General features: G+C 45.9%; 1 protein-coding gene across 1 annotated transcript in view; it reads left to right on the top strand.

The window, feature by feature from the left end:
* The first annotated feature begins 644 nt into the window (after nt 1-644).
* The window catches only part of LOC115123797 (leucine-rich repeat transmembrane neuronal protein 4), a 101635-nt gene continuing 77778 nt past the window's right edge, over nt 645-24501 (top strand). The window contains exon 1 of the mRNA XM_029653156.2: nt 645-2195. Within this exon, the coding sequence (XP_029509016.2) occupies nt 645-2195 (1551 nt within the window). The remainder of the gene's footprint in view (nt 2196-24501) is intronic.

Genomic DNA, 24501 nt, shown 5'->3' on the forward strand with positions numbered 1-24501 from the left:
CTTCATACTGACCGATTGTCATGATCACCATCACTGATTCAACCGTCTGTATCTGCAGTATTTCTTCTACATGTTTTATAACCCGAAGTAGCAGTAGCAGGATATCCAAAGAGACGGCACAGCGTGATCAGATTCCCTTTTTTGTCTGTGCGTTTGCTTATTTAATGATGTGCGCTCAAAGGGTTAGTATACATGTATGTATTTTGTTTGGACACAGAGTTGTTTAATTCCATAGGGTTTCTAGAGAGCTGACTCCTTTGTTTAAACTTTTTGGAAGTGAACACCATAATTTACTCAGACCCTTAACCGCTCTGTTATGGGTCAATGTGTAGTGGCTAGATTCTAAATAGATACGCCTCTGGATTTGTATACACAATCGCCAGCTCCTGAATGTTCATTTGCTGTGTTTCAGCCTGCTTTTATGACATCTCTAGTTTTGGCTCAAGCACTGTGGCGGCTTGTGGGAAGACTCAATTCTGGTCGATTGCAGTTTAAAACCACAATTTTCTACACCATTTCCAACCAGATGGGTTGTTGTCAGACACTTTCAGTAAAAATATTTTTTCCTCTCTCTCTCTCTCTCTCTCTCTCTCTCTCTCTCTCTCTCTCTCTCTCTCTCTCTGTCCCTCTCTGCAGCCTCTGCCATGCGGCGCCGCTGGCTTATGGTGCCTCTGCTCATGCAGGTGTGGCTGGCAGCATCTCCGTCCCTCAGCGAGCGTCCATGCCCCAAGAGCTGTCGCTGCGATGGGAAAATTGTCTACTGTGAGTCCAGCGGTTTTCGCGATGTGCCCAAGAACCTCTCAGGGGGCTGCCAAGGCCTGTCCTTACGCTACAACAGTCTGGTCAGTCTCAGAGCTGGACAGTTTGTGGGCCTCAACCAGCTCATCTGGCTCTACTTAGACCACAACTACATTGCCTCTGTAGACGTACTGGCCTTCCAAGGCGTCCGAAGGCTCAAGGAGCTGATACTGAGCTCAAACAAGATCACAATGCTCCACAACACCACTTTCCACCCTGTACCCAACCTCCGCAACCTGGACCTGTCTTACAACAAACTGGCGTCTCTGCAGCCGGGCCAGTTCCAGGGCCTCCGCAAGCTCCTCAGCCTGCACATGCGCTCCAACTCCTTGAAAAGCATTCCTGTGCGTCTGTTCCAGGACTGCAGAAACCTGGAGTTCCTGGACCTGGGCTACAACCGCCTGCGCAGCATCACACGCAACGCCTTCTCAGGCCTGCTGAAGCTGACCGAGCTGCACCTGGAGCACAACCAGTTTTCCAAGATAAACTTTTCCCACTTCCCACGCCTCTACAACCTGCGGGCGCTGTACCTGCAGTGGAACCGCATCCGCTCCATGAGCCAGGGCCTGACCTGGACCTGGACCTCCCTGCAGAAGCTGGACCTGTCTGGCAATGATCTGCAAGAGGTGGATGCTACAGTCTACCAATGCTTGCCCAACCTTCAAACACTCAATCTGGATTCCAACAAGCTGACCAACGTGTCCCAGGAGACCGTGTCTGCCTGGATCTCTCTGATCACCATCAGCCTGGCGGGGAACGTGTGGGACTGTGGTCCTGTGGTCTGCCCCCTGGTGGTCTGGCTGAGGAACTTCAAGGGGAACAAGGAGAACAACATGATCTGCGCTGCCCCCAAGGAAGCGCAGGGAGAGAAGGTCATGGATGCTGTTGACACCCACAGTGTGTGTCGGGATAACGCAATCACACCCATCACGGCCAGCGCCCCACCCACACCATCTAATGACCCAGACCAGACAGAGCGCCGCCCAGTCTACCCCACACCACCCACGCAAGGTGGGAAGAGGGGGGAGGGATCCAAAGGAGGCCCTACGTCTCCAGCTGTTACCTCGGTTGTGGCGCCACCACCTGAACAGTTTGAGCCTGTGTCCTTTCACAAGATAGTGGCGGGGAGCGTTGCCCTGTTCTTGTCTGTGGTGATGATCCTGTTGGTGATCTACGTTTCGTGGAAGCGCTATCCCAGCAGTGTCAAGCAGCTGCAGGAGCACTCGGCCGCAGCTCGTAAGCGTCGGAAAAAAGCCAGAGAGACGGAGCGCACGCTGAGTTCCCCACTGCAGGAGTACTATGTGGACTACAAGCCCACCAATTCGGAGGCCATGGACGTGCTTGTCAATGGGACTGGCTCCTGCACCTACACCATCTCAGGCTCCAGGGAATGCGAGGTATGACCCACACCATCCGCCACCCCTCCTAATCAAATCTCTTCCACAGCGAGGCAACCTGAGGTAAATGTTTACTGCTTTTGATTGATATTACATCAGTGGCTTTATTTCCGTATCTCCCCTCTTGGATTGGCTGTAGCTTTGTTTTGGTAAGGAATGGTGTGCTCTTTGTGGGATGTCGCTATCCTTGCCTTGAGTAGTTTTCATTGTGATCAAAGAAGAGTTATGCTATTCACTTACACCCTTGTCTCTGTTAATAAGAGGAAAAACATTATTTGATGTAACATTGTGTTGAAATGCAATACGTACAACCGATTAGATTTCCTATCCTGAATAATTCCACTAGCTTGTTTGTGATAAGTTACAGTTTTTTACCCATGTATTCTGAGAGGTGGATTCAATTGCTTATTTAGGTGCAGTTTTTACCCACCAAAATGTCAAAGGCATTTTTTGTTTGTGTTTATCACATCTCAGTTCTGTTTTCAATTAGCCACTTTGTTTGTGGGGAGATTCATCCCTAGACACTTGGAATGATAATGGACACTGTTGTGACAGCAAGAAGATTCCCTCTCCACTGATGACTTTATCCTACAACTATTATAGCCCAGACTCACAATGGATGCCGGTAAAAAACGTCATACACAGCTTCCTCTGACTAGCTTACCATCTATGCCTCTCTGTCTTCCCTTCATATACCTACAGGTGTACAACAGACACACACACACATATACAAACAAACAAACACACACACACACACATGCATCACAATACATGTACTTCTACAAATATTCATTGTTTAAAACGTCCATAAGGAGTGCCACTGGGAATGTCTGAATTCACTGGACAAATGAATCATTAGACAAACAAAAAGATAAAACACACTGTGGGACAAAGTCCAGTGCTTCTCTTTCTTTTGGAATCACCTTGTTTTTGACAACATAGTAGAATCTCAACAGATAGAAGCTAAGCATACATTTCACGTCATTTAAACGTTTACATTTGCTCCTACTGTTTGTTTTGTCCTCTATGTTGGGTCACCCCCCCCCCCCCCCCAAAAAAAGGTTTGTTTATTTTCAGAACTGTATTTTATAAAGTGTTGTTTTCTTCAGATATCTTGTAAATGGTCTTCAATCAGGTCTGGTTAAACTGGTCTTGGATCAGTGTTTCAAGGCGTAGTATTCTCTGTGTTCACTGTGACCGTTTAGCTCTGATGCTGTTAAAAGTGTCTTTTTGTATTCTGACGTTTGCCTTTGAAGACAGTGTGTTTGTTTGTCTGTCTGGCTGTGGGTTTTATGACTTTGGTGATTTGGCAACACTCGTATGCTTTTTTTATACGCTGTGTTACGCAATACGTTACTCTTACAAGGTAGGGAATTGCTCAAATGGGTCTTCAACAAGTTCAAAGGAAAAGGATACACTAATATTCATCTGCAATTTCAGGTCATTTTTTCCTTGCTTCTTTTGGACAACTCTCATATTTATTCAGGCCTGAAAATGCGACAAGCAAAACCGTGTTTGCTAACAGGATACAAAAAAAAAGAAAAAAAATTGTCTTATGACATCACAGTGTTCCTGAGATAAATGTATGTTTATTTCCCATAAAAAGCCAGATCATTAAGTCAGATTGTTAATGGCTTGAACAGCATCACACCACAAAACACTCTGAGGATTGCCGGTGGCAAAAGAAATTGGTCTGCAATACAGCAGGCAAGCTGAATTTAGATGGTAGTGTCTTTAGTTGACAATTAGGCATGCGGGGGACTTCAAACACTCACCGTTAGTGAGAGAATATCTCTCTCATCCTCCTAATCCTGTATCTTACACACTGCGGTTCTGTGCCGTCGCTTTTCACAATGCCTTTTGATCCTTGCTTAATGAGGGTGTTAGATCACCAATATAGCAATCGGATTACCTGGAAAAGAAGCAAAGACTGCTCTCTTCCTTAACATTTTCCCCAAGGCAACCCAAGTGCATCTTTATTGGTACTCTCCACTTATATATTCCTTACCTAATTTGCTTTCTCTCCTTGTCCCTCTTCCTCATTTTATTATCTCTACAACATCCATTCTTGTTCTCTTCTCCCCGTCTGGCTTGGTGGTTACCATTTTCTCCCTTTATTTCCTTTTAAAATCCACTTTTCAAAGCCTTAAACTTATTTTATTGAAGCTTCTCGACTTATTTTACAACATGATGAGCCACTGGGCTTTTGCATTCATTGCATGTGTTTTAATTGTTTATGCAGTTATGTAGCTGTTTGCTTACACTAGTAGTGCAGGACTTTTTCTCCTCCGGACAAAAATAACCTTGTCAGGTTATTGTGGCTGACAGTGCCATTAGAGTCATCCTGGGCTGGAGGCACGGCAGCCTGAAGAGTTGTGAGACAGGCAGACAGGCAGTTGGCTGGCAGCGAGACAGGCAGAGAGACAGGTAGAACAGTAGACAGCCAGAGAGACAGGTAGAACAGTAGACTGGCAGAGAGACAGGTAGAACAGTAGACAGGCAGAGAGACAGGTAGAACAGTAGACTGGCAGCGAGACAGGCTGAGAGACAGGTAGAACAGTAGACTGGCAGAGAGACAGGTAGAACAGTAGATAGGCAGAGAGACAGGTAGAACAGTAGACTGGCAGCGAGACAGGCTGAGAGACAGGTAGAACAGTAGACTGGCAGCGAGACAGGCAGAGAGACAGGTAGAACAGTAGACTGGCAGCGAGACAGGCTGAGAGACAGGTAGAACAGTAGACTGGCAGAGAGACAGGTAGAACAGTAGACAGGCTGAGAGACAGGTAGAACAGTAGACTGGCAGCGAGACAGGCTGAGAGACAGGTAGAACAGTAGACTGGCAGCGAGACAGGCAGAGAGACAGGTAGAACAGTAGACTGGCAGCGAGACAGGCAGAGAGACAGGTAGAACAGTAGACTGGCAGCGAGACAGGCTGAGAGACAGGTAGAACAGTAGACTGGCAGCGAGACAGGCAGAGAGACAGGTAGAACAGTAGACTGGCAGCGAGACAGGTAGAGAGACAGGTAGAACAGTAGACAGGCAGAGAGACAGGTAGAACAGTAGACTGGCAGCGAGACAGGCTGAGAGACAGGTAGAACAGTAGACTGGCAGCGAGACAGGCAGAGAGACAGGTAGAACAGTAGACTGGCAGCGAGACAGGCTGAGAGACAGGTAGAACAGTAGACTGGCAGAGAGACAGGTAGAACAGTAGACAGGCAGAGAGACAGGTAGAACAGTAGACTGGCAGCAAGACAGGTAGAACAGTAGACAGGGAGAGAGACAGGTAGAACAGTAGACTGGCAGCGAGACAGGCTGAGAGACAGGTAGAACAGTAGACTGGCAGAGAGACAGGCAGAGAGACAGGTAGAACAGTAGACTGGCAGAGAGACAGGTAGAACAGTAGACAGGCAGAGAGACAGTTAGAACAGTAGACTGGCAGCGAGACAGGCTGAGAGACAGGTAGAACAGTAGACTGGCAGCGAGACAGGCAGAGAGACAGGTAGAACAGTAGACTGGCAGCGAGACAGGCTGAGAGACAGGTAGAACAGTAGACTGGCAGCGAGACAGGCAGAGAGACAGGTAGAACAGTAGACTGGCAGCGAGACAGGCAGAGAGACAGGTGAAACCAGGTAAGCTGGAAGGGCAGAATACATAGAAGGTAGGAAACTTGACACACAGACAGGAAAGGCAGTTAGGCAGGCCGAAAAATCAGCAGCCATCCAGACTAGACAGATAGATTGACAGTGCTGGGTCCACACATACACAAAGACAGCTCTCCACAGACAGCTGTCCATCCTGTGATCACCGCCAGCGCAAAGCTTCTTTTTTTTTTGCCAGATCAGAGGTCTTTAAAGAAAAGTCCAGCAGATTGGCATGTTTTCCTCTGTGGCTGGATCAAACTGCAAGGCAAAAGAGGAAACAACAGACAGAATTAAAGGACAGATCCTATCAAACCAATGTCAAATCCTTTTGCCCAATTCAGATCAGTAAGTATGTCTGTAACTTATTGAGGCCAGCTGTGCTGAATTTATCACGATCTGACACACTTTGGCCGCTTTTACACAATTGGGCTGCGTTTACATAGGCATTTACACAGACAGCCCAATTTTTCCACTAATTGGTCTTTGAAATGGGCTGCCTGTGTTAGCACAGGCTAACGTTACTATTCATAGATTCACTTTTGATGAATATATACAGTAGATAAATCCATGGTTTCCTGCTTATGGCGAAAGACACAGAGTGGCTGCGTTTACACAGGCAGCCAAATTCTGATATCTTTTGACCAATCACATCAGATCTTTTCACATTAAGATATTTTTCAGAGCTGATCTGATTGGTCAAAAGACCAATTTGTGAAAGAAAAACATCAGAATTAGGCTGCCTGTGTAAATACAGCCAGCTTCAGAGTTCAAAATACCTTCCTCCTGTGCGTAGGTGTGTGTCTCTGCTTGAGTGCCTGTGCAGGATATGCACACGTGGGCACATACAAGAAACCTTTCGCTCTCCTGCTTGGCTATTCTTAGAGGTCTCATATCTTTGTTTTTTCCACCCTTTTCCTATGCTTCTTCAAGCACACATTATTTTTTAGTGAATTACCTATCTATCATTCGCCCCAGTCAGGCTCCTGCTCTATGGCAAGTACTGCTGCTGCTACTGCTGCTGCATAGACTCTAATGCCATTTGGCTGCCTTCCACTGCAGGAAAATGCATGCCACTCACAATTGATGAGTTCTATTCTCCCTGCAAGGGTATAGTATTCTATCCTCACATGTCCAGTGTGTAGCTTTTTCACATCATAGGAACGGGATAGATTCAGACACACGTTTGAAGTCTCTTACCATCGCAAAAAAACTGTGTTTTCATCAATGTCATGCATCCCCAGGCATTGACTAGCATGGATGTGTGCAAGAGAGAGAGAGAGAGAGAGAGAGAGATGGGGTGGGAGAGGGAGGAAGAGAGAGAGCGGAAGAGAAGGGAGAGAGAGCAACAGAAGGGTGGCGAGAGAGATAAAGGGAGAGGGGGAGAAAGAGAGGGGGGAGAGAGAGACACGCTCACAAACACACATTCTCTAGAGATATGTGGCCTATGAAGCGACCCTGAGGGTGCTCCTTGCATACATGTCATATATTCGAAGGCTGTCTTTCACTATGAAAAATAATGGTGCCTTTTATCAATTGGATTAGCAAGGTAATAAAAGTTTTTTTTTTTTTGCAAAACCGACAATGGATTCATTTGGGATTGATTGTGCCATGAAGCCAGCAAGTACACTTAGGGATCAGAGCCCCACCATCCAACTCATTGATCGCCTCTTGAAATGTGAGGAAGATCATAGATAATGCTGATAATTAAAGAAGGGATACATAATGCAGAATTCCACTCAGGCCTTTTTTACTTGTATTTAATCATGTACTGTATATCATTAGGGGCCGGAAATTACAGTAATGGTACATCAACAACTGGTTAGAAGCAGCTATCTGTAACCAACTTGTGTGGGTGTATGTGGATATTTTCACAATAAGGCTCCATACCCACCAACCTCTATAGGGAGGGAAACTATCCCACAATGCCCCTCTCACAGTGTCATTTGGTACGTACTGATTGTTTTTGCAGCAATGGCCTATCAATCTTGCTTCATTTCCAGTGATTGAGATATAATACCGGCAGCTGTTTAGTCTTTGATGGCAGCGTCTGTAGAGGGTATTGAGTTTGTAGAGTCTGACTCTGAAAGGATGAGGCTTCTGCTTTCTCTTTTCAGACCATTCATCAGGCCATTCACTTTACTATGTCTTATTAAGATGAGTGGACATGTTCCTTTTTGCTCTGGGACGTTCCTATCTAAAGTGGGATGCTTTCCAAAATTTAGCGCAATCAGTGCAAAGGGAGCTGCGCTTTTAATCAGTCCACACCTTCATCTCTCTCTCTCTCTCTCTCTCTCTCTCTCTCTCTCTCTCTCTCTCTCTCTCTCTCTCTCTCTTTCTCTGTCTCTCTCTCTGTCTTCTCTCTCCCTCTCCCTCTGTCTCTCGCTCTCTGTCTCTCTCTCTCTCTCTCTGTCTCTGTCTCTCTGTCTCTCTCTCTCCTCTCTCTCTGTCTCTCTCTCTCCTCTCTCTCTCTCTCTCTCTCTCTCTCTCTCTCTCTCTCTCTCTCTCTCTGTCTGTCTCTCTCTCTCTCTCTCTCTCTCTCTCCCTCTCCCTCTCCCTCTCCCTCTGTCTCTCGCTCTCTGTCTCTCTCGCTCTCGCTCTCGCTCTGTCTCTCTGTCTCTCTGTCTCTCTGTCTCTCTGTCTCTCTGTCTCTCTGTCTCCTCTCTCTCTCTCTCTCTCTCTCTCTCTCTCTATCTCTCTTTCTCTCTCTCTCTTGCAGTCCCATGCATCTAATGCATTTCTGATTTGCTACCGTACCTTCTCAGCGCTGACACAAATGAGCTGGATGGGCTCCCACTTGACAGGGTAGTGAGGTCTCTATGGTCATAATACCTTGAGTTATGCCTTTGCACACTCAATAGTGTAACAAGGTCTATTTGCTAATGGAAACTGTGACTAGTGTGGGTGTCTTTGTGGTTTTGACCCACGGACGTGGCCTAGTGGCAGCTACACTGGCATTTCCATGTCGGAGCAGAGAGATAAACCACCCACCTTCACATTAAAGGATTCGCCTGATAATACTATTTATTTTTCTCTTCTGTTGTTTAAAAATCAAGGCTCACTATTTCCATGTGCACATAATAATGGACATGCTAAGGGCAGTAATCAACAGTCAGTGGACTATCCAGATGTAGGTTAACAAATTGATGTTTTGTACCTTTGACCGCTCTAGATGATGAAAGTGGATTAATCCATGCGGTAGACGGTAGAGATTATAACTGTTGGCTTGAACCTGTTTGTCAGTTGAAGCGTGAATTAGATCACCAGTTTCACAAAAACACCAGCAGACACTTATAGAAATGTTCAGGCTGTTATATCTGCACGTACGCAGACAAACAAAAAAGTCTGAACAGTTTCAAAGTGATTATGTTTACCTGCTCATTAATGCTACTTCAAAGAGGCGATAAGAAGTGGCGTTAGGTGGAAATACATGAGCTGAAAGACTCAACAATTGAAACAAAAGTTGGAAAGGAGACAGGAGAGGGGAGAGGAGCAGAGAGAGGAGCAGAGAGAGGAGCAGAGAGATGCAGAGGTAGAAAGGGAGACAGAGAGAGAGAGAGATGGATGGATAGTCGGAGGGAGAGAGAGGAGAGGGACAGGCTGTACATAGTTCTCACTGACCTGAGAGGCGCAGCCTGTTTGATTTAGTGCCAATCACAGTTTTTAATGACTGCGCGGTGCATCATCATTTATTGGGATTATCATAAACTTGTGCTGGGATCTGGTGCAAGGGCACTTGTGCCTCCCCCTCAAAATGAATTACTCGCTACCAGCCCGGCCGTCAATCAGGGCAGAAATAGCAGACTCCAGCTTTTTTCCACTTTGTTTTTCCTAAACCTTTCCCAGCATCTTGGCCAGGAATGTGATAAATATTCATTCCATCATACTCCACCATGGAGAGTATGGAGTGGACCAAGAATGTTAGATGGAGAAGGGCTGAGGGGGCTTGGCTGTTCTCTGTGTCTTTGTGACCAGTAAAATTAACCTATGGAACACTCAGCATCTCAAAAGCCTTCTCCCTCTGTTTTGAACATGCAGGGTGATCCAAGAGCCATTGAAAGTGTCATCTTGAATGCAGTGGGAGGCTTTATTCAGTCTTTCCAAGTAGGCCATTTTCCTCTCCCTGGCACTTAGCTGCAGGTAGACTAGCGGTTAAGAGCTTTGGGACAGAAGGTCGCTGATTCGAATCCCTGAGCCAGAAAGGTGGAAAAATGTGCTGTTCTGCCCTTGAGCAAGGCAGTTAACCCCCAACAACAACTGCTCCCCAGGCGCTGATGACATCGATTAAGGCAGCCCGGGGGCACCTCTCTGATTCAGAGGGGTTGGGTTAAATACGGAAGACACATTGCGCAGCTGACTAGGTATCCCCTTTTCCCACTTGCATAAACTGGGTTTTGATGAATTGATAATACATTAATTTACTAAGGGTTGGCAGTAGAGGGGGAACAGAGGGGGCAGGATTGTTGAAGAAGCTTTGTGACCCAAGAAGAACTTTCCGAGAGGCCTGAAGTGTCCTTGGAACACTTGAAGTTGGTTGCTTTATGGTTTCCATGTGGTTGATACCATTCCATTCACGCCATTCCAGCAATTACTATGAGCTGTCCTCCCCTCAGCAGCTTCCTGTGATACCCCTTCAGTGCTTAGTGTGTGAGGTCATGACTTCATCTATTTCCTGCCCCTATGATGGGTTCTGGCAGTGTATCTGGTGAGGAGAGAGTATTGCACTAGACGTTTTTCTCCTCGGTTCTCCTCTGAGTCTCAGACAGCCATGCATTTAGTGTTAGCTTGTTTTTCTCCTCAGATTATTGGCCTACAATGTATGTGTCTACCTGGTGTAAAGCTCCCATGGCCCCTGGTGCAGGCCAAGGCATGGCGGCAAACATGCACATTCCAATTGGTCCTGCCTCTCTTTAAATAGTACAAAGCAGTTTATTCAGTTGACGTTCCTATCAGTCCTAGACTATGGCGAAATCATCTATATGAACACAGCTGTGTTTGGGCCAAGGGGACCTGATGGGGGGGGCTGGTGCTGAGCACAGTGGGAGTATGAGAGGCAGGCAGACTCTAAGCCTAATTAATCTAGCCTCCCTTAATTAGCCTATGTCCCCTCTATTATGTTCTTTCTCTCCCATTACCCCTCTCTCTCTCTCTCTCTCGCTCTCTTTCTCTCTCTCTCTCTCTCTCTCTCTCTCTCTCTCTCTCTCTCTCTCTCTCTCCCCTCTGTCTCTGTCTGTCTGTTTTGCCATCCTTTTCCCTGTGAGGATGGTGACAATATGCTACGAGGTGATAAACAAGCTCTTTTCGCTGTGGAGGGCAACTTAAGCGGAGGGTGTAGGTGTATGAGCTGTCGCCTGTGTTGCCACGAGAGAATGAGACAAAAGCCCAGCTGTAGAGCTATGGGTGTTTTGGCCTTGCATTGTTTTGGGGGAGATCTTCGGCGTGTCATTGTGGTCATTGTGTGGCGTGATGGCACCGAGGCCCGAACACTGCACCTCCCGGCATGTTCGTGTCGATTACTAACGCGTCACTTCGGTGGTCCACAGCCCATGCCATTGGTGAACACAGAGAGTGGCCTCCAGCTAGACTGGAACGGCAGGCTGTTGCTGTGGCTCTAGCTGCTGCTGCTGGACCACGCCAGCTATGCTGGGAGGGAAGATGTCGGCATGAATGACATTTCCCTCTCCCAGGCCCGGGCGTTCTGTCTGTGCCGAGCATAATGATGGCTTTAGTCTGTTATTCCACAGCAGCCCTCCCGGACCAATCAGCCTGAGTGTACGTTGACTGCTGATCATGACTAACTGTTGACATTGTCTAGCGACATTCTGCATTTTTTATGAACTTCATGATTAATTGTGATCATGAGCTGGTTTTCTCCTTGTTAAATGTCTTCAGTGGAGTTTGATGCCCTATTAAGGATGTGGATGGAAATGAGACAAGTGTTGATATTTCAAGCTAAAATAAAAACACGATACACAGGTATAGTGCCCACTTTATGCCCGTTTTAACTTGAACGATATCAATATGAACTAATGTATCAACATAGCACTGGATAATATTCATGGTAACAACAGCATTATGATATTAACTTGCATGTCAATGCATTATTACACGTGCTAAATCAATAGCCAGTTCTTCATGGTTCTCATCGAAAGATCAGGCATTAGGAAAAGGTTGCGAGTGTAAATCTTGGCTATTTCTTGGTGTTTAATTGCCTACATGCATCTAAAAGACAGCTCCTAGCCCACCTCTGCCCCATTTGATATATAAAAAAGCCTAGATGAAAAATAGCGCTGAATAGATGATGATAATTAAATGAAGCAGAGGCGATCTACCTCACTGGCAATGGACCCTGATATGATAAATATCTTCAGGGAAGATGTATCCTCTTTTTAATGAAGATGGTCTATTTGCGTATCAAGGTCATCGTCCACTCCCGCTGCATTCCAACAGGACACTCTCTTTCTCTTTCCTCATCGCCCTCTCTTATTTCATCTGTGACCTGTCTTCTCCCTGGGGAAGGCCACATTGGGTTGGGTTATGGGTGATGGAGGAGTGGAGGTAAGGGTCAAGGGAGAGGTTAGAAGTGAAGCTCTCTCTTTGAGTCCTGAAATGTGAACATCTACTTTCTGACTGCCCTTGGCTAATGAGATCCAGGTCTCCTATGTGTTTGATCTCTCGCATGTCAAGTCAGAATCTAATCTAAGTACAGGTGCCACTGAAATGCTTATTAGCTAGTAATTCAACATGTATACCGTAGTAGTTATGTCTATGTTCGTACATGGGAATATTTCTGTTGTGAATACGTTTCAGGTACAACCTTGGACCACCCTTAATATTGGATTGAACAGTGTAATGTCATCCCCGCTACTATTCAGGCTTTGTGAAGTGTTGCCTCGTCAAGCAGAGATGTCCTGTGGTGAAGCATGGTCCTTCAAACATCCTCCTCCGGGCTCACCTGGAGCGAAGACAGGTCAGGATGGAACATATTGAAACACTGCACCTGTACGCTAGAGAACAACGTGTCATGCCAGAAATAGAGCTCTTGCTTTCAGAGGTGTTCCAGAGTTACTTAGTTGAGTTGGTTCGCTCTGGGTGGTCTGTAAAAGCCTTGTGAATTTGCATCTCCCTCTCCTACGCCAGCCTGTAATCCAGGCCTGTTCCCAGGCTGTGTGGGGCTGAGCTCTGCCCCTATGGAGGCTCTATGTGAGGCTCTTTGGCTCTGCGGTCAAGCTGGTGTCAACGGTGGTGACTCACCGTGAAGCGGCTGTAGACTTAACGACCGTAACCCTCAGGCACCACCATAAGTCTCTAGTTGGAGAACTGTCTCGTTCCTTTTCTCTTTCTTTCTCTATGTCTTCTGTACTTCACTCTCGTTCTCTCTCTCTCTCTCTCTCTCTCTCTCTCTCTCTCTCTCTCTCTCTCTCTCTCTCTCTCTCCCTCGGTTCTCCCACGTATTTACTTTTTGATGACTTGCATTTTACTTTGTATCACTGTATTGTGCAATTTCCTCTCGCTCCTCTTGCTCCCTTCTCTGAAACTCATGAACTCAATGCGTTAGTTCCTGTTCTTGCATGTTCCTTGTATTGTGTTGTTAGGTTGGATTAAGCTCTCAGCCTCCCTTCCTCTGCTCTGGTGAACAATTTCTTCCATGTGGTTCTGTTCTGCATGATTTGCAAGGCCTACCTTCTGTTCTGTGTGGGATTCGATTAATACCCCCATCGAGGGGCTCCTGAGTAGTAAAGACTTCACTTGTCATGAGTGCCAGCGGGCCCTCCCCAATGAAATGATCAACTTAAGGCCCATTTTGCCTGTGCCCTCCGCATCCTCAGGAGCCAAAATACTCTCACCCGTATCTCTCTGGGCAAATCACGCACCTCTGTGTGTCCAGATAACGCTTGGCTCTAACCCTGTGAGCAAGTCAATCACCAGTGTTGTTTAGAGCCAATCCTGTACCTAGGTCCTCGATATACAGTATAGCATATTAATTCCACAAATTCATTTCTAATTCAATCCCCTCTCCCTGTAAATGAAATGAAATGAAATTCAAATTCTAAGTCAGTCTTTGAATTCTGAGATACAAGTTCAAATATATATATTTTTAAATCCTACAGTTAATGTTTGATACTAAGTGGATTCATTCCATTAACTAGGACATGTACAAATATTGAATTGCAATTCAATTCAATTCCAAAGATGAAATGTTTCTAAAATTCCAATTCAATTGCCATTCAGACAGTCCAAGCAGTATGATTCTAATTCAATTGCCATTCAGACAGTCCAAGCAGTATGATTCTAATTCAATTGCCATTCAGACAGTCCAAGCAGTATGATTCTAATTCAATTGCCATTCAGACAGTCCAAGCAGTATGATTCTAATTCAATTGCCATTCAGACAGTCCAAGCAGTATAATTCTAATTCAATTCCAATTCCATAATTTAATTCAATGTAAATTCTCCTCTTCATAAGTATATTCAAGAATTGAATTGGAATTGACCCCAACCCTGGCTATAGGGTCTCTCTCTGGCTCTCTGTCTCTCTCTCTCTCTCTCCCTCTCACACACAACTCTCAACACTTTTCCCACCCATTGCTTTGATATAATTCTAATCACAAACAGTTACAGTTACACTCTCCCATTTCTGAAGAGTTCGTTTTATGTCAGTCTTCCATTATCTTTCTCTACACACTCCATTATTTAGGAAGGAATTGTGTGTATGCTTGTGTGCTCATCACGATCAAAGAATGTTGGAAAGTTAATATCCCTCTCGCATGGGAGCTGCGCTATGAAACGACTGTGCTATAAACACCGTCTCCAGGTTTTGTGTCTGATTTTGTTTTAGAGGTCAGAGGAGACACTGAACTTGGTCTAGATAGGGGAGGAGATACACATAATGAAACCCCCAAAAGAAAATGAAGAGTAGAGAGATGGTGCTTGCGACTTAACGGCAGACTGAAAAAGCAAGCCAAGAGACAGTTCTTGTTTCACCTGTCAATGGTGCCGGAGTGCCTGTTACAAAGAGGGCAATTTCACCACGACCTGGGTGTTGCCATGACAACACAGAGTCCTTTCCCTTGTCACGTTTTGCTGTTCCTATAGGGTCTTGAAGTCCTTGCTGGCCCTCGCTGAGCCAACTCGACTGAAGAGTGGAATATGGCCTCCTCGTTCACCCCATGCTTTGAGGATGATTTATTTATTTATTTTTTCATTCTTCTTGTCCCCCCTTCAGCTCATTCTTTTTTTGGTTTGCGTTATATCTTTGTCTAATGAAGCCGCGCCCCTTGATTGCCTTCCAATTTTATCCAACATCACATAATGCCGGAGGGTGTCAATTTATAACCAGGCGAGCTCCGCCCATCTAATGTAATGTTTTTCATCCTTACCAAAGTCAAAACAATCTAGTCATCACCTCTGAATGGCCAGGCTTTGCGAGCTGCCCACTGTGCCAGCAGACGGATGGCAGATAAAAAAATAACAAAGAGTTCACAGATTTAGATCCCAAGGCGGCTGTACCCTTAGGCAAGGTGCTTATGCTGGATCTCCTTAGTGATACTCTTTATCCACAGGCATTATTGGATACTGTGTGAACATTGAAATGACCTATGTGTATTGCATCATCCTACAGAGAATGTGTACGTTATTGTCTAGTGGAAGGCATTATATGTGTTGTGTAATAAACACCTAAATGTTGCCATGTCGCTATAGGTCACTTGACCATCAACACATTGACAATATCCACTAAAGCAGATTGGTATTTAGAAAAGTTGCATATTATACTGGATAAGAGTGTTGAGCACTTCTAAGCAGTGACATGATGAGCCACTCTCTCCCATGACTGTTGAGAGTGTCTAATGCTGACTGGTCTGTAGGCAGGACATTGAGGTGATGTTTGATGTGACCGTCTCTTCATTATGATAGGAGCAGGTGGGCGGCATTCTGGGCTGACTGACTGACTGTCCAAAATGCTCCAGACAACGGAGACATTCTCAGAGTCGTCACAACATATGAGTTACTAGTTTCAAAGTACCCGGGGTAAACATGAGTTAGTGTGTTGAGTTTATCTCTGTAGCAATGGACCCTAGTGTCTTAGATGCACTACCATGGGAGTGTGTCATCATCATGAATTGAACCCCTCAAGGGGCCTATTAAATGGCAACATGTCCATGTACGTTTCATGTGTCAAGTTACAATTGTGGAGACACATGGCTTTGCCTCTGAGTATAGGTGAACCACATAGAAAACATGGGATCCGACATAGGCCTTCAGAATTGGGGTTGGGGTGAAACATTACTCTAAATGAGGGAACATTAGCGCAGTGAGTCCCTCGGTTCAGCGTGATGGGAAGCGCATTAGAAGTGTACATTGATTTTCCCATCATGTGAGGAGTCCAAAGTCCTCCCCAGTCTCCCCCTATTAGCTTTTGGCCCGGGGAGCTCTGTCCATCCCCATCTGCTCATCTGCCTATCAGTGGTCTTCATTCAGTAAAAGAAGGGGACCGATGGAAGAGATAGAAAGAGGGAGTGAGGGATAAGTCTCTGTTTGGCTCTATGGCTGACAGACTTGGCAGAGAAGGGCCAGGGCCAGTAGTGGATGCCCTCCCTGTAACTGTTTATCAATGAAAACACAGTACTTTGTTTCCATACCCACTCTGCCAAGTTGGGATGCAGATTTTTTACCTCTCTCTCTCTCTGAGTTTGTATTTGGGGTGCAGATTTTAGCCTCTCTCTATGAGTTTGTATTTGTGTGTGTCTCTCCTTTGGGCTGTGATGTCACCACAGTGCCCTGGAGGTGAGAGATCCCAGGCCAGATAAGGGTCTTCACTGAAGGGATCCCATCCTAGTCCTCCAGAATCCCAGAAGGCCTTGTCGTCTCGACCAGCCAGAGCCAGATGGACTGTGTGTATGATCGCTGTGTTTTCTTCCCAGTCTCTTCTCCCCCTATTCCCCCTCTATATGAGATATGATGTACTTGGCCTATGTTTTTGGCTAGACGAGATAGGCCCCTCTCAATCACAGCTTATCCGTTCTACTCTAACCCTGTATGAATATAGCCCTTATACATAACTCAAATAGCCCAGAAAAGCCAGTAATGTCAACTGTGAAAAACAGAGTGAGAAATCCATAGTCAGTAGATGTCACATTTCATTTGACATCCAGTTTTCTCCTTCTGAGGTTCGCATCCACTCATTTTTCCATTCTTTCCTTTGTAATTTAATTTGTAAGGGATAGCTGTTATATGCCATCCCGAATGAGTGGCGTCATCCATCCGTAGTAGTGGGCCCGTGCTCCTGAGGAGGCTGAGTCCATGCATGGATGAATGAGTGGCGTCATCCATCCGTAGTAGTGGGCCCGTGCTCCTGAGGAGGCTGAGTCCATGGATGAATGAATGAGTGGCGTCATCCATCCGTAGTAGTGGGCCCGTGCTCCTGAGGAGGCTGAGTCCATGGATGGATGAATGAGTGGCGTCATCCATCCGTAGTAGTGGGCCCGTGCTCCTGAGGAGGCTGAGTCCATGCATGGATGAATGAGTGGCGTCATCCATCCGTAGTAGTGGGCCCGTGCTCCTGAAGAGGCTGAGTCCATGCATGGATGAATGAGTGGCGTCATCCATCCGTAGTAGTGGGCCCGTGCTCCTGAGGAGGCTGAGTTCATGGATGGATGAATGAGTGGCGTCATCCATCCGTAGTAGTGGGCCCGTGCTCCTGAGGAGGCTGAGTCCATGCATGGATGAATGAGTGGCGTCATCCATCCGTAGTAGTGGGCCCGTGCTCCTGAGGAGGCTGAGTCCATGGATGGATGAATGAGTGGCGTCATCCATCCGTAGTAGTGGGCCCGTGCTCCTGAGGAGGCTGAGTCCATGGATGGATGAATGAGTGGCGTCATCCATCCGTAGTAGTGGGCCCGTGCTCCTGAGGAGGCTGAGTCCATGCATGGATGAATGAGATTCTATGCTGTCATGGCTGCTTTGTTGTCCTCCCTCCCTGCCGTTCTCATTGGTATTCCTCTGTCAGGCTTTGTCCTGATGGGTGGTGTAATTACTGTACTAATCCACGGGCAGGCCAGGAAGGTTTGCAGGGGCTTGAGGGCCCGTTGGCCAATGTCCACTAGTGGGGAGGCAGGGAAGTACACTAACCTAACAGCCTTGCTACTCATAGTACAGAGAGCACATCAGATATCTGACACCTCCATGTAAAGACAAGGCATGCATGTGCATGGACACATGCATCAATGCATCAACGCAGACACACACAATACAGATACTAGGAAACGCATATATTCATCCTCACACAGCAGGGTATTTACACACACTGACACAATTAGGAGAGACATAGGAGAGACAGACAGAGATATAGGAGAGACAGAGACAGACAGAGATATAGGAGAGACAGACAGAGATATAGGAGAGACAGAGACATATATAGGAGAGACAGAGAGAGATATAGGAGAGAGAGACAGACAGAGAGATATGAGAGACAGAGAGATATATAGGAGAGACAGACAGAGAGATAGAATATAGAGATAGGAGAGAGAGAGAGATATATAGGGGTGACAGAGTGACAGAGAGATATATATAGGGGTGACCGAGTGACAGAGAGAGAGATATAGGAGAGACAGAGTGACAGTGAGAGCGATATAGAAGAGACAGAGATAGGAGAGAGAGAGAGAGAGAGAGAGAGAGAGAGAGGAATGACAGAGTGACAGAGAGATATATATAGGGGTGACAGAGCGACAGTGAGAGAGATATAGGAGAGACAGAGTGACAGAGAGAGAGATATAGGAGAGACAGAGTGACAGAGAGAGAGATATAGGAGAGACAGAGTGACAGAGAGAGAGATATAGGAGAGACAGAGTGACAGAGAGAGAGATATAGGAGAGACAGAGTGACAGATAGAGAGCGATAGGAGTGACAGAGAGAAAGGGATCTCCATTAGAGTGATGTGTGCTGTGTGTGTTTGCATGGGTGTGTGAGTATATCTAGATCCCCCAGCTTGCAGGTATAGACACTGACCGCAGGAAGGCTTATGTGGCGTGGTGGGGCACTGGAGTGTGCTGTGTGTGTGGTGTTGTGTTGTGCTGTATGTGTGGTTTGCCTGGCAGGTATCTAGCTTGTTGTGTTAAGAGAAAGTGTGAACAAATATCAATAACATCAGTAGCAGTAACAATAACAACAGCCTTCTGCTTGTACATAAAACCCCAGCAGTGGTCCCAGTAGAGATGAGGGGACTGCGTTCAAGAGCATGTGAGTGAGTCATTGGAGGAACATAATAACCACTGACGCCCATTAGCAAGGTGTGAGGTGAGCTTTGGTAAACTGTGAGGGCCCTGGGCTCCCAGCATTGTGGAGGTGTCCACTGCCCAGTTTTGACAGGTTCAAACCTGATGTTCATCTAATGAGCCCCCTGGTAAATGTTGCTGCTGTATCCTCACCTCCATGTCTGTAGGAGGTAGGAGGAAAACGGCTGCTGTAGAAAACCCCCCAGCATATACACATGACAATAACCTGCATAGGTGGTCTCACAAATCCATATTTCAGATATCCCCAATCAGCTTCCTCTTCTCAGGTACTCAGCTCCTCCCCCAGTACACGGGCGTAGTATAGCAATACTCTGTGATGTGAAGGGCTGCAAACTCACTTTGGAATACAGTTTACGCTGTATTTTACCATAAAGACATGTAAGGTAACACTTGTAGGAAGACGCTGCAGTTTCTGGCAGTTTATTTATTTCAAACACATACTGCACTGTAATTGCAGACGAGACAGTCTTGGGTCTACCTGTGGTTTCAGACAAACAATCCATCAGTTATACCCCCGGCCTCTCTTCCTCTTCCTATTCATCTCTCTCTCTCTCTCTCTCTCTCTCTCTCTCTCTCTCTCTCTCTCTCTCTCTCTCTCTCTCTCTCTCTCTCATCATCGTCTGTAATCCATTTGTATATCAAGCAGCATTTCCCTCTCCCTGTCATTCCCCTCTCCACCCTCCTCTCCCTCCACCTCTACCCTCCTCTCCCTCCTCCTCCACACTACCTGCCGTTATGCTTGGAGAGGTTCACTGCGCCACTCCGGCACGACGAGGCCTCCTTCGGCAGAGCTCTAATTCCTTCAGCGCTAGCTCTGTCTCTGTTTGACTGGAGGAAAAGCCACTAAGCCCCTCTCCTGGGGAAAGGGGAGACCAGAGTCTGGGGATTTGAGCCCCCCTTCCCCCCACCCCCTCTGTTTCTCTTCTTTTCTCTCCCACTCTAAGCTGGTTTAGATTCACCGCCATGTTCCATCACGACTAAGCTAAACAAATCCCCCAATATTTCCCTGGAAATTGCCTAGTGGAAGTAGGGGTGGCGAATCAGCTTCTTATTTAAAAAGGACGTTGTTGCAGAGGAGGAGACCACTATAGAGGAATGGGAAGTTAAAATGGTGTATTAATGTGTTTGTTTACCTTTATCTACATGGAGTGTTTCTCACACAGCCCAGATCAGTAGGACTTGCGGTCCTGTAGGCTCAGCAGGGGAGCTGTTGAGAGACAGAGAGAGTGTGTGTGTGTGTGTGTGTGTGTGTGTGTGTGTGTGTGTGTGTGTGTGTGTGTGTGTGTGTGTGTGTGTGTGTACTGTCTACAATAATTTTAATTTAAAACCTTTAGTTTTGCCATTTTATTTACCCAAAGCAGACATTTGTTTGTTTATCCTTTTTGTTAAATACAATCCATGTTTGCGAAACGTTTAAAGTAAACTTTCAAGTAGGTTTTCATAATGTCATACTCACATAATTTCAAAATCACTATAAACTCACATTCTTTGAATTATTTTATTGATCAGTAATCTTAGCCCGAGCAAGTGCTTCTCATCTCTGTGTGCCAGTTCCTGTGTGTTCTCTGTGGTTCTTCACGGTCCTGCACGGTGGATCAGGCGAATGATGGGGCAGCTTGAGTGGGCTCAGCTGGGGGCCATCTCCCAACCCTCTCTCTGCGAAGGCTGGACAGTGGGCAGGCTGAGGCAGCCTAAGGCAGGGACGCCTGCAGCGCGGCCGGAGATAATGGATGACAGGGTGACCAAATATAATATACGGGAGCTAACTGTAAATCAGCTGAGCTGTGGGCTATTGTGGGCTGTGGGTTGAGCCAGGGGGGAAACCAGGCATCACACCCCGGGTCCAGACATGCCGCCACTCCATTTCAGATCGGTCACGCTGGTTGAACCCAGCGGGGTGTCTTTTGGTACTTCTCTTCCTGTTTCATTGATTCCCTCTATGATTGACAGGTATCTGCATTGATTGATGTTTTGCCTCAGACCCTGTTGACAGTGTGGAGAGAGGGTAAGGTACAGGGGCTAATTGACTGTCCTCTGGCTGGACGATGGATGGCTGCGTTCATATGAAACTGCAGACCAGGGAGCGACCGACGACACAATGTAAAATGAATGTTGATTTTTGCACTACACACCCATGAACTGTGGCAGTCTATTCTCACGTTGTCTGTTTCAATAACATACGTGTGAATATGTAGTAGTGACTCATCGGTCCCAAGGTTTAGGGATTTTTGTTAGCCGTTATAAATACTGTCATTGTGACGCTCCATAGGCAGAAATTTGAATTAGACAGGGCCAGGGGGTCTACTAAATAAGGCATTTTGGGCAGTTGAATTATTGAACAAACAGAGATGTATACCTGCAGCAAAACAGCATTGCCTTATGGTCTTTCTGGGCACAGCAGCAGAGGCAGCCATGTATTAAATTGTGTGTTCCAATGCTGTGCTCCAAACTTCCCCACTGCACTGACGTGTTAGATTTTGCTGAACAAAGCTGTGATTTGTAAATAATGGATATGACTTATCTAGCTACCTAAAACAGAAGCTGCCTTAAAGCCCACGACCGATAGACTGGAGAGTTGACTGGAGAGTCCGCTGTGATGGTGAAAGTAGGCCAGTTCCACATGAACTCGTGGAGGGGCAACAACATCTACTGTAATGTATGATTTAATACTCATAAATAAACATGGAGACACACGCTCAGTTATTTAACTATGCACTCTAAAAAATGGTGGGTTGTTTGGATGATCCAACTGCTGGGTTGCATGCATTGGGTCACTTAGTTGGGTTGTTGTCTTTAAAAAAGAGCAAGGTTTGGTTGTTGATGCTGGGTTATTGATGCTGGGTTATTGAGATATGACCCAGCGGGTCAGATCAGAAGACTGGAGTTATGGTTTAGAAGGGGGGTAGCTTTCCGACACTTATTTTTGGCCACCCTTGAGAGTAAATGTTATTTCAGTTAATTTTTTCTGTTGTATTGTTATCGTATGTTCATGTTGAACGCTTTTGGATCTTAAATTATGCTTATACCACAGACAGTTGTTGGCACCTTAATTGGGGAGGATCGGCTCGTGGTAATGGATGGAGCGGAAAAAGTGGAATGGTATCAAATATATCAAACACATGGAAACCATTCGCCGTTGCGGCCATTATTATGAGCCGTCCTCCCCTCAGCAGCCTCCGCTAGCTTACACAAGTGTATGAGTTAATCAAGTGTATGCATATCCAAATGTTGGGATAGTCAACACTTTGTTACCACATGTAAATAATAATGTTATTCGTTGTCATATGTAATGCGCAAAAATATTCAAGAAAATTTGCACGGTACAAAGTTCACAGAAATGACATTTACTCTCACAGGTGGCCAAAAACAACTACCTGAAAAACCATACACCTAATTAGCCACGTCTCCTGGAAATAACCTATGGATTGCATTAAAAAAGACCCAGCTGCTGGGTCAACCCACATGAAAGTGAATAAAAACCCAACTGATGGTTAAATGAAACCATGTTTGCATAATCCAAACAAACCAACATGTTGGGTTATTCATGCAACTCAACTGGCTGTGTCAAAATAACCCAGCGTGTGTTCTGTGCAATATTTACCTAGTGATGGGTTACCAAATAACCCAAATTGGGTTGTTTTTAACAATAATATTTTTGGGTGTGGGTGCAAGCTAAAGTCCACATATTTACGTTTATCTATAATGCACACATACAGCCTAATTTACTGCCAAGGACATTGAGGTTATTTACTCTGTAGATTCTATTTTTTTCCATATACTGTTTTTCCATACACTAACGTTCAAAAGTTTGGGGTCACTTCGAAATGTTCTTGTTTTTGAAAGAAAATAACATCAAATTGATCAGAAATATTGTGTAGACATTATTAATGTTGTAAATGACTATTGTAGCTGGAAACAGCTGTTTTTTTAATGTTTTTTTAATGGGATATCTACATAGGCGTACAGAACAGTACAGAATCAGCAACCATCACTCCTGTGTTCCAATGGCACGTTGTGTTAGCTAATCCAAGTTTATCATTTTAAAAGGCTAATTGATCATTAGAAAACCCTTTTGCAATTATGTTAGTGTAACGGATGTGAAATGGATAGCTTAGTCAGCGGTGCGCACTAAATAGCGTTTCAATCGGTGACGTCACTTGCTCTGAGACCTTGAAGTAGTGGTTCCCCTTGCTCTGCAAGGGTCGCGACTTTTGTGGAGCGATGGGTAAAGATGCTTCGTGGGTGACTGTTGTTGATGTGTGCAGAGGGTCCCTGGTTCGCGCCTGGGTATGGGCGAGGGGACGGTCTAAAGTTATACTGTTACATTAGCACAGCTGAAAACTGTTGTCCTGTTTAAAGAAGCAATAAAACTGGCAATACACATCTATTGTTTTTATCAGTAAAAACGTCCCTACACTTGAAATGTCCCTACACATGATTTAACTGTTGCTATGAAAGGTCATGTGATGAGGTGAACAGCTGACCAACAATAGAATGGTCCTCATCAGCTCTTATGAGTGTCACTTGTCATTGTAATTATCAAGTCAAGAGTGGCAGGACCTTTACTGTAGGGTTTGCATACGGGAAAGTGGCCAGTGTGAAATGTAGATGGACTATTCCATTTTAGTAGATGTGTGGGTGTTCATGTCTGTTTAGGAGGTAAGGTTGATATGGGGGGGGGGGGGGGGTTAGTGGTTACACTGGACTGGAGAAACCCAGAGCTCTGAGCGAGTAGGGTAAATACAGAAATAAATATATAAATAAATAAATAGAGGTCCTGAGATTTAGAGTCAGGCACTGACGTGGGGAACCTAATGAAAGGAGTGTGGTGTTTCTCCAGAGCAAGGGCCCCCGGCCTCGGCATTGACAAGCTGTCCGCATTGCACTGTAATTTAGAGGCCTCCCCCCACAGAGCAGGAGTTATAACATTTCTTTCCCTCCTTCCTTCACTCTCCCATCCCTTACTCTCACCAACCTCCCTCTTTCCTCCCCCACCCACCCACTCACTCCATCACACCCTCTACCTTTTCTTCCTCTGCCGCTCTCAGATTTTCTGCTTACCCATTCCCCCTCATCCCTTACAGTATGTTCCCTTCTCTCTCATTCTCTCACCCATTCTATTTTTTTGCCATCTCTCCAGCTATTTCCCGTCTCCTGCCCTCCCTCCCAATCTCCCCACTCCCAATCTCCCTCTCTCTCCCTCTCATTCAGACTGATCATGACTCACCCCTTGCCTATATTACCCCTCTATATGGCCCATGGCTCCCTAGCTAGGAGCAGCCTACAGTGGGGCCTTTAGGGAGGCCGGCCACAGACACACAGAGCACGGAAGCCTAGCCTGTCACAGCACTAAGGCACGCAGGATATAGCCTCAGA

The sequence above is a fragment of the Oncorhynchus nerka genome, linkage group LG4 (genome assembly GCF_034236695.1).
Source record: "Oncorhynchus nerka isolate Pitt River linkage group LG4, Oner_Uvic_2.0, whole genome shotgun sequence".
Lineage (NCBI taxonomy): Eukaryota > Metazoa > Chordata > Actinopteri > Salmoniformes > Salmonidae > Oncorhynchus > Oncorhynchus nerka.